At 43.6% G+C, this 10,748-nt stretch overlaps 1 protein-coding gene across 2 annotated transcripts in view; it reads left to right on the forward strand.

The window, feature by feature from the left end:
* The first annotated feature begins 1,058 nt into the window (after window positions 1–1,058).
* dpf1 (double PHD fingers 1) overlaps window positions 1,059–10,748 on the forward strand; it is a 29,296-nt gene continuing 19,606 nt past the window's right edge. Inside the window, exons 1-3 of one of the 2 annotated variants that reach the window (XM_019892802.1) lie at window positions 1,059–1,191; window positions 9,832–9,861; window positions 10,486–10,646. In XM_019892802.1, the coding sequence (XP_019748361.1) occupies window positions 1,079–1,191; window positions 9,832–9,861; window positions 10,486–10,646 (304 nt within the window). In that variant the 5' untranslated portion in view covers window positions 1,059–1,078. The remainder of the gene's footprint in view (window positions 1,192–9,831; window positions 9,862–10,485; window positions 10,647–10,748) is intronic. The other variant, XM_019892803.1, reaches the window with a different exon arrangement.

A 10,748-nucleotide genomic window follows, 5' to 3' on the forward strand; every position in this document is an offset into this window, starting at 1 on the left:
GTCGAGGGTTCGATCCCGGCTCCGGCCTTCCTGTGTGGAGTTTGTATGTTCTCCCCGGGCTTGCGTGGGTTTTCTCTGTGTACTCCGGTTTACTCCCACATTCCAAAAACATGAATGCTTAAGTCTATCCCAGCTGTTTTCGGGCAGGAGGTGGGAGATCATCCTGAAGTGGTTGACAGGCAATCGCAGGGCACACTTAGATGAACACCCATCTCCACTCACAATCACACTTATAGGGACAATTTAGAGTAAACAATTAACCTACGGTGCATGTTTTTGGAATGTGAGAGGAACCCAGAGTACCCAGAGAGAACTCACACAGGCATGGGGAGAACATGCAAACTCCACACTTCAAGGACGGGGCTGGAATCCAACTCTGCACTTCTGCACTGTCAGGCGGACGTTCTAACCAGTTGTCCACCGTGTCGCCCACAAGTGACACAATGGTGTGAAAGTTGAACATGTAGTTTTGAGAAATTCAACCCTGAGGTGAGAAAAAATTGGAACATGAAATTGGGTCCGGCGAGCAAGAGGAAGTCCCAGCCTATCATGAACATCAAAAATAATCAATTATAGCCTTCCCCTCATTGCTCCTGATTAATGAATAATTAAAGCTGGTCGTTGCAGAACCATCAGAATAATGTCATGTGGACACAATGCAGCTTCATTTTGGCAGAAACATGTAATACATGCACACCGATAGCCTTTATCTATCTATTTATTTATGTATTTATTTAAATTGATCGATAATCTATCAATTATCATGAACTTTTATCGCAACTTTGTAAATGTAAGGATCCACAGAAAGGCATCAATGTACAAGAGTGACACAGTCATGTCAGCCACCTCGGTATTAACTGCATGTGGTCAATAATTCGGCTCCGGATAGGTGGTTTTGCCCTTTCAGATCCAAGGCGGGACCGTGGCATCCCCGGACTCGCTACCTACTCTGGTACTTGTAGTGCATCGCTCCTGGACATGTTTTATGTTGACATGCGTAAAAAACTACACTTCCCCTCTGCTGTCTCATGCGCTCCGGTCTCCTATTGGCTGCCGGTTCCAGCCGCAGCCCCAGAGAATGAATGAAATTGAAATAGCTGCTACATTACATGTACAATACCGGGCGCCGCAGCGTTGCATTCTATCATACTACACCAAAATGGCCACAGCGGTACAGAACCACCTCAAATCGTAAGTACAGCGCATTCGCATTGATCCCGTTATTCAACGTTGTCAGTGTGATTGAATTTACCATTGCTCCCTCAGAACCACCGCCGACACCTCCGTGCATGCCGCGCACGCAGCGCAAATCGACAAAAGACAATAAAAATGCAGAAAAGTTGCCTCTCCGCGTTGTGTCTGCGCCACGGGTTGGTTTGTGCGTTTCGGTGTAAGCGGTGTGATCATTTTCCCCGAGCCAGGAGCTGCGTGCATGAGTGCAAGAGCATGCAGGAATGCCGGGGCTGGATGTGAGTGACCCGGTATGTCCCTTCCCTGTGTGGCCAGCCAAGATCACGGTCAGAGGCAGGCTGGAGAAAGGCAGACAGTTTAGATAGCTTGACACTACCTGTGTGGACGGAGAGAGGAAACAGGTAGGAAGCCTGAAGCTTTACAGCACCACGGCTTCAGGCTGCTACGTTACCTTGAGTGCCCGGTATTTGGGCACTGGCAGAATATTGGCCGGGGTGTTTCATTTTATTGTAATTAAGTCAGCAATCGGAGCCTAATTGCAACTCCACGTCCTGCTTTTATATTGCAATTTGGCGCGCGTTTAATTCCACCATGGCGTGCTCCAGGAGATTAAAGTTCCTTTGAGGCTGCATTTTTTTTTTTTTTTTTTGGGACAATGCCGTGTTTTTTTGTTCTGCTGTGACTGGCTGCAGCGGAATGCAGACGCCTGCTACCCGCTTAGGCATCCGGCCAAAAAGGTGGCGGATGAGCATCAATATGTCGAGGGGTTGCTTTGCTTTCAGAGAGGTAACAGTCGAGCACACAATGGCTCCGGTATTCCCCTTTTAACTCTAACTAAAGTTGATTTGCTCTCCACGTTTGCAAAGGTTGTGCCATTTGGCATGGGATATGTCTGCGTGATTCAGGCATCCATGAATGACTCTCCTGTATGGGCTGCTTTTAAAGAGCACTTGACATGCAGCAGGAAGCCTGTAGTGTAGTCCGCCGATAGCCTGTCATTGTTTTCCTCAAAATCTGTGCGTGTTCTCCCCAAAATAATAACCAAACCTATCTAACTAGAGATGTTTTAGAAAAGCGAGGATTTCTTTCACCCTCCTCTCTGATATGGTCACTTGGTGACAATGATGTCAAGTGGATTTAATGGTCTGATAGACATGGAATATGACATGATGCTGCTGATGATCATGATGCGAGGGCAAGGCTGGATAGAATAAAACAAGGAAAAGTTCAATCAGAAAGTTAGTCTACTTGGGTAAAAGACTGATCTCTATCTATTTGACACCTTTCTTGGTTTCTAGGTCTGTTCTGTAGCAGGCTTGGATTTGTCCCGAAATGCCCTCAAATTTGCTAATTAATTCAGTTGGTGTAAAACCATTTGGAAAACATCGCCAGTTGGTGTGCACTGTGTCACATGTGTGTGTGTGTGTGTGTGTGGGTGTGTGGGTGTTCAAGTATAATGTAGGCTACATTTGTGTGTGAAGACAAATCAACAGAGGAACAGCGACTCTTCCAATCGACTGGGGACTTTCCAAAAATTCCCTTCACTTTCTCTCTCTTGGATTAGAGATAATCTCTCTCTCTCTCTCTCTCTCTCTCTCTCTCTCTCTCTCTCTCTCTCTCTCTCTCTCTCTCATGCCATCACCCCTGCTGACCCGCTTCCACATTAACGCCCTCCTCCTTCATCATTTTCTCCATCCATCACTCCTTCTCATCCCATTTTTTTTTTTTTATAATGACAAATCCAAATTTCCTGAGTGTTGCTCTCCTTTTGTCACATTGTTTTTTCACCCTCCAAACCCCATCAAACTTCTTTTTCATGTTCAGTCTAGTACTGAAGGAATTTTTAGTCATGTTTTTCCACACAAATATTCGAGGCTCTCCTTTTGAGCCTAGTTTCTCTATGGTGGACTTCTGTTGGAATTCTCAACTCGGACTTTTCCTCTTTTCGTTCAAATGAAATCATTTGAGAATTCTTTTTACTGCCCAAGCCAAAATACTGGTGGTCTTATTCACCAATTTTTTTCATAAATTTGAATGAAAGATCTTGCACCTTTAATCCCTTGTGTGGCCTCATGGGTGAGCGTTCTGTGGTATCGCCAGCAGTTCTGGGGAGGCTCGATGATTTATTTATTTTTTTACCATGCCTGCTTGGCTGAGCTGAGTGAATAATGAGTTCCATGTAATAAACCTCGGTCTGCAAACAGGCCTGTGTGATGGCTGGACCACAGCATGAGCATCCATTCCTACGTCTTCATTTTCCCTTTCAATCTCCCCCGTCATTCCTTAACATGCTCATCTGTATACGCACGCGTGTGCGTGCGCGCACACACACACACACACACACACACACACACACACACACACACACACACACACTCCCTCCCGCTCCTACTTCTTTATTCATAAGGGAGCAAGCAAGCCTAAGGTCTGATGTTTTTTAAGGGTATTTCTTTTCTCAAGTTATTCCTTTCATCTCCTCTTTATTTGGATTTTATTTCTGCTTCACTTTTTTTTTTTTTTTTTGGAAGACAGGATTGAGAAAGGTTGTGAAAGAGGGCTAGAGAGAAAGAGAGAGACATAGATAAGTATTTTTAGCTCTATGACCTATTTCTCCAGTGCTACCTAACTGACAGTCAGTCAGCTCCAGGAATTTGTAGTTCAAATTGATCGTCCGAGCTGAAGTGGCGTGGTTGCAGAAGAAGAGAATCCCATCCAGTCATTTCATGAGTCCCAATGTTGGTGTGGGTCCAGTGCACCTTGCAATCAAGAGTTCTCAAGGGTGGAGTCAACACCAACACTGCTTCTCTCTGCAGCTCCTGAACAGGGATGCAGACAGGGGAGGAGTTCCTAGTGTCGGTGACGTGTTTTCAGAGGCTGCGAGGGGGTTAAACTAAGAAATCACCAACCCGTACACTCACATGCGCACACAGGGCCAGATACGGGGGTAAGGAGTCCATCGCCATTATCAGAGGCCAAATGCAGTGGCAATAAATCTCACCTGAAGGAGCTGCTCAGAGGCAGATTGCCTTACCCTGATGCACTGCCGCGAATACACGCTGCAGCTATAGCCGTGTGCTGTATACACCCACACACAAAGACCAGATATGCATGCATTCACAGGGCTAGACAGTTACACTCAGCAATGTGACTGTTCATGCACGTGTGGACATGAAAAAGAGGCGCACGCAACTGGCCACATATAAAGGAAAGGACCTTTTTTGGTTTCGTTGAGCAATAAAATCATCACACCCGCAAGCGTGAGCTACACACCTGACATAATAGACATCCTTATACACAACACTGTCATGTTAAATCTGTGGCCTGGTGAAAATCTGCTCAAACATACATATAGATGCACGCTCCCAAAACATTGTATGTCGTCTTTGTATGCCCCCCCATATGCTGCACTAAAACCAGAAGCTCATCTCACATACTGCAAGAGTTGTATATATTAATGGGCAAGGAAAAGAGAGAGCAAGAGAGAGAGAGCGAGAGAGAAAGAGAAAGACCGGTGATTTCAGCGAGTGAGAAAGTGGAGGACAGTGGGAAAGAAATTGAATTGAGGGTGGTGGGGAGGAGGGGTGGTGGCGGATTGGTACTGGTGATATTGCATAGTTTAATCTGTTGAGTTCAGCCATGGAAGGGCTGAGTTGGGGGAGGGGATGAACACTACAGAAGGCCGCCTGATATTACTTCTTGACTGTGCACACACACACTAGTACTGCATTTAAACAAAGCTGCTTAGGCCAGGAAATGCCAATATGAGTGGACCTTTTGTGCATGCGGGTGCGAGTAAGTGCACAGGTGGACAGCAGTGGGTGAAACAGGTGTGTGGACCAGGTGTGCCGACCGGGCCTTATGGGCAGAAGTGCTGTGAAGGCTTCCAAAAAAAAACTTGCACTTACATGCGCCAATATACTCAGCTCTCGACCAGAATGTGATCAACCTGCTAAAAACTTCCTATCTGCTGTTTTTATGAAGTCTTCTACTGTACATCGCATAGTCCAACAACACTCATTTTCTCATTTCACAAATCACAACAAAATCTAATGATTGGTTTCCACCGCTAGGGGGAGCTCTGTGTTCCTCTATTGCATTCTAATGAGTGTTAATTGCTGTCACCAGGAAATACAGTTGGCAGTGTGTCACAGGGAGAAAGGGAAGATGAAACGTTGGACTGGGCTGAAGCAGACTGCTTCTGCAGGACAGGATATGACAGTTCACCCTTAAAGTGAACAAAAGCGTCCTCTGGGTGGCCTGGTGGAGTGACTAATTCTGTCTGTCCGAGATATTTTATATGCATTTTCAAAAAGTATACACTCACTGGCCACCTGCACAACATAATGTATTCCAATACCTGTTTTTTTTTTCACATAGATACTAATGCTTGATTGTGATTGACACTGAAAGAGTTATTTTAATAATTTCACTGTTATTAGTGGAGTTGGCATCCCACTGTATCATATTATGACGTGTATTTGACAATGAGCAACACGAGAGGAGCAATATACTGTAACCAAAAGATGATTATAGAATATTGGGCTCGTCAGGCACATGATGTGTATGTTCAACGTTTACAGTATACAGCACGTGACAGGTGTCCTTTGTGTTGTTTGCGTCCTTGCATAGTGAAGGGTTGAGTATTTGTTGTTTATGTCACGTCTGCGCTGAAGAAAGATCCTTTGGATTTACTCAATTCGAACATGTACCGGTACATCGGTCGCAGATGATTAAATGTGGCAAACCTATGTAATTTTCCTGTGTTTTCCTCAAAGATAAACAAATTATATGTGTGAGTTTAACATATTTTAATCATTTGCAACCAAAAAAAATCTAAAGTGTTTTTCAGTGCATCTGGACATTTTTGTTCATCGCAGCTTCGTTTTGGTGTACATGGGGCAAAATGCCAGTTAATTACTGCAAGGCTGAATCTATTTCTAATCGCACTTAAGAGTTTCGGGAAAACAGTTAGCCAAATTAACCCTGAAAATTGAATTTGAAGACATGAAAATACAGCTAAAAGACATTTGAGTGTTGTTTGTTTAAATGAATGAATGCCGTTGTGGCATTTATTCCTTAAATGTGTGATGATTAGTTCCGTCTCTGGATGAGTCTCTCTGTATTGTGTGCGCTCAGCACCCTGCGTGATCAGCTGGACCATAGCAGTGCTGCTGTGAATATAAACTGTTTCGCTGAGCACAGGTGCGGAAAGCAGTGACAGCAAAATGTACTCTGTAACAAAACCACAAACTCAATAAAACATCCAAGAGATTAATGCAACGATGAATTGGGCCTAAAATAACAGCTTTAAAATAATTTTGCTGACTCATATAAATGACATGATACCACTTCTGTCATAGTCATGACTCGCCTATATGCTTTGTAGTGTTGGTGCACCAGCCAAGACATTGCAGCAGATATTGCACAAACTTTGCCACACACTCAAATGGCCATAATGGCCATGCAGTATTTACAGTTTAAAGAGGTTGGACAAACGTTGGCTTAAGAAGAAACACTACATGCACGTGCTCTTGTTCACGTGAAGGGCTGCTCCGTACATATTATTATGCGACTAAAAAATCAACATGTACCCAGAATGGCACCACCATTGCAATATTGTGTTCCTTAAGCGGCATTATGCACTTTACATTCGAGTAAATATTATTGAGATTTTTTTCTTTTCCCTGAAAAAAAACAACAACAACATTTAAAGTGATTATCGGAAAGCAAAATGTAGTTACAGTATTTATTTATTTTTATTTTTTTAATTTAAACCGCTCCTCAAAGACTGTTCTGTGCTGCTCCGCCGGTGAACCATTCACATCTGAATGATGGATTTCATGGACCCTATTATGCCATCTGCAAGCTTTGTTAACGATTAAAGATGAAAAATCTGTTTCTATGAGCAATGTCCTTGCCAAAAAAGGAGCATTTCACAGGTCATCGTGCTCCCATCCTTTCTGTCTGTCCGTCATCTGTCACTTTTCTCCATCTCCTTTGCCCTTCCCTATCTATATTCTACTTCTCCTTTCCTCTTTCTTTCCTGTTTTAATCAAACCAGCTTCTTTTCAGGCATTTTTCTCCTAGCTCCCGTTTGCTTGGCTCGTCTTGTTTTCAATCCCGCAAACAGTCATGCAGCTTCCCTATCTCCATATTATAGAACTGGGCGCACCTAAATTGATGGAAGCTATTTTCTCCGGCTGTCAACTTACAGTATGATCATGGAACTTATTTCAATAGCTGTATGGACAACACGGGCAAATGTGATGGAAGAGCTGGTGGATGGGGAGCTCTTTGGTGGACTGTTTTACATTTTGAATGTGTTCCTCCCTCCCAACCTCCCCCAATCAGTCGCTCTCCCTCCCTATTTCACTTTGGTCAGCAGTGAAGCTTTAAATGCCAAGTCTTCTATTCATGTTGTTTTTTTCTTTTGGAAGCAAATACTACAAAAATGTCACTGATGATTGTGATTTACTCATAACAGTTAGATATGCTTCTACGGGGATCATTTCCCTTCAGTATTTTGGCTTAAATTCATCATTTTGTTTGAACAGGCCTCTATCATGTGCCGTTCTTCATTTATCCATCCATCCATTTTCAACACCGCTGATCCTGAAGAAGGTTGTGGGGTGGGGGGGGGGGGCTGGAGAATCGACAGTACCTACAGGCGGAAGGCAGACTACACCCTGAACTGGCCAGTCAGTCCCAGAGACCTTATAGAGCAAAAACAACCGTTCACATCCACACCCACACCGTCACTGAGTGGGAACCGATCCCATGCTGCCCGCTCACAAGTCAAGCGACTGTACCACTACAGCACAGGTGTCAAAGTCAAGGCCCGGGGGCCAGATCTGGCCCGCCACACCATTTTATGTGGCCCGCGAAAGCAAATAAATCATGTCAAGTTCCATGATGCTTGCTAAAGTCTGAATCAAAATTTAAAATTGTCACGTGCAATCCAGAACAACAGTCACTATTCTTGACTTCTGATTGTAAAACTAGTTATTCCCAAAATTCAGAACTGCCCTCCAAGGGAAACCGGAACGACAATGTGGCCCGCGACAAAAACGACTTTGACACCCCTGCACTACACCATTAGTGATACGCCATTCTTCATATTTACATGAAATTGCTCCATGGGACCATCACTGGCAAAGCGAGCTCTGGAAAGTGTCCTACGCTGCTGTGAAATGCTCAAATGCTTCATACTGTACGCACAAGCAAGAGCAGCTGTGTAAAGATATATTCTCGTCAACAGACTGACAACAGTTCATTTATAGTGACATATTAACAAACGTGGGCATGGTTTGCCCCACATATTGTTGCCCGGATCACATCCTTTAAATGTCACATGTCCAGTGTTGGCCAGAGAGGTTACAGGATTACTTCAGTAGGTTTTAAAGATACTACCCACACCATGTCAGCATCTGCTCTGCTGTGTCTGACCGTTGAATCTGTCCTCATTTTCAAAGAATTTTTACAAGGGCTGTGTCCCTAGCTCCCTATTTTCCGTTCTCAGAAAAATGCGTCTTCTCCAAACAGTTAACCACAAATACCTTTTTTTGTATTTACCAAATGTTGAATAATTTTTTATTCTTTATTTATTTTTTTTACATCGGAGCTATCAGGCCCTATTTTAGTAGATTGGCACACTGATGAAAACTCATTCAAAATCTATACAGGACTACCAAAACTGAGATTCAAAAGCCGCACCTCAGAACTGTGACCCATATGTTTTAACTTGGAAAATGCCACAAGTCTGTCATAATTTGGCATTCCAAAACCAAACACACCACACATAAGCCCCTGCTATAAACAGCTACTTCCCATGCTACTTATTTCTGAAAGAGAAGGAAAAAGACTTTCAAAATAATGCAAATTGCAAGTTGGGTTGTTTCTTTTGTCTGCTAATAAAGACTGCTTGGCTTTCTCCAATCTGTAATTTCTAGCTTCGGTAATTATGTGTATTTTGCCAATTGTACAAACACACGCGTTTCTTGTCCTCCGAACAGCCAGTTAACTCCCATAGTACCACATAACATCTTGTCATTAAAAGACAATATGAATCAGCATAAAACAGGCTTAGAAAAAAAAATCATAAATTAATATAAGATGGTGGGACCACCAAACAGTTTTCATTCTTTGCATAACCAATAAACCAAGCAACCCTTTGCGTTCACACGAGTACATTCGCATGTTGCTTTTGTTAGACTGGCCGGGTGTACCTAATGACGTGTCTTGTGACGTGTGTATTCATTTTAGAGCATAAGTTCATTACATTTGATTTTAGGGAGTTACAGTTGGTTACCAAGGCTTTGGCTTGGCATGTGTGTCATGTTTCTGGTGTGTGCAGAGCCGGAGTGACCTTGGCGCTTGTGCTCAGCAGGAAGACACAAGAGAAAAGTGATTAACTTTAGAAAGACAAAGAGGGAGGTGTGCACGCAAAATAAATCATGTCGAGAGAGTGTAAAAGTAAATAAAGATTTACCTATAGAGCAGAAATAAGCCGAAGGCGCAAGGCAGTGGGGGGGAAGGAGTGAAAAGTCAAACCAACAGTGGGATGGAGAAAGGGAAAATGGGTCGAGAGGAAAAATAACTCACACTGCATCTGTTGGGCTTCTTCTTCTCTCCCCCCCACAGGCAATCTGGAGGTGCAGTCATCAAGAACAGGTAAGAGAGAGAGCAACGTGGCACTGAATGTTAATCAGACTAAATCCCTAAATGGAAACATAACAGTGCAATCGTGTTTTTCATAGTGACATTTGCGTGAATTTTTACTGTCGAGAAGTCTTTGCTACTTCATCAGCCGCACTTTAATGGGACCGTGCAACTCCACAGCTTGCCTCAACAATTGAGATCATTTAAAATCAAACCATCGTAAAGATTATTTCGGAGACGGTAAATTCCAAAATACGACTCCGATAATTGCGTGAAAATGGGGGACATTTTCAATGGGTGTACGTGTTAACCAGAGCAACAATGAGGAAATTCTTGAACCGTTGAAGTGTTTGTGATTTGAACGCTTCCCCAGCAGAGTACATCTACAGCAGCCAGTGAAGTTGTGTTATTTAAATTGAAATCGACAAAGGCAAAATATGGTTTCGGAAAAGGCAGGGATTCTCTATTCTCTAACTCTTTGGCCGTAGTTTTGATCTTCCACAAATTTGGACACACAGGCTGAAAGTGAGCGACACTAGCCTGCCTAAATGTATTTTAGCTCTGTTGCTGCTTGATGTGTCCCTCCGTTTAGAGCGACCCTTTTCTTTCCTCCCTTTTTTCTTTGGTGTGGTCCAGTCTTGGGGAAGAGTTCTATAAGGAGGCCATTGAACACTGTCGCAGCTACAATGCCCGTCTGTGTGCTGAGCGCTCCATGCGTCTCCCCTTCCTGGACTCCCAGACAGGCGTGGCCCAGAGCAACTGTTACATCTGGATGGAGAAAAACCATCGTGGACCAGGTGGGCGTCTGTGTGTGGGACTTTGGTGGTTTCATACATGGTGACAAATGGCTACATGTGCCATTCAAATGATTTCCCCCGCTTGTTTTTTTTTTTTGTTTT

Source organism: Hippocampus comes, unplaced genomic scaffold (genome assembly GCF_001891065.2).
Source record: "Hippocampus comes isolate QL1 unplaced genomic scaffold, H_comes_QL1_v1.1 scaffold72, whole genome shotgun sequence".
NCBI lineage: Eukaryota > Metazoa > Chordata > Actinopteri > Syngnathiformes > Syngnathidae > Hippocampus > Hippocampus comes.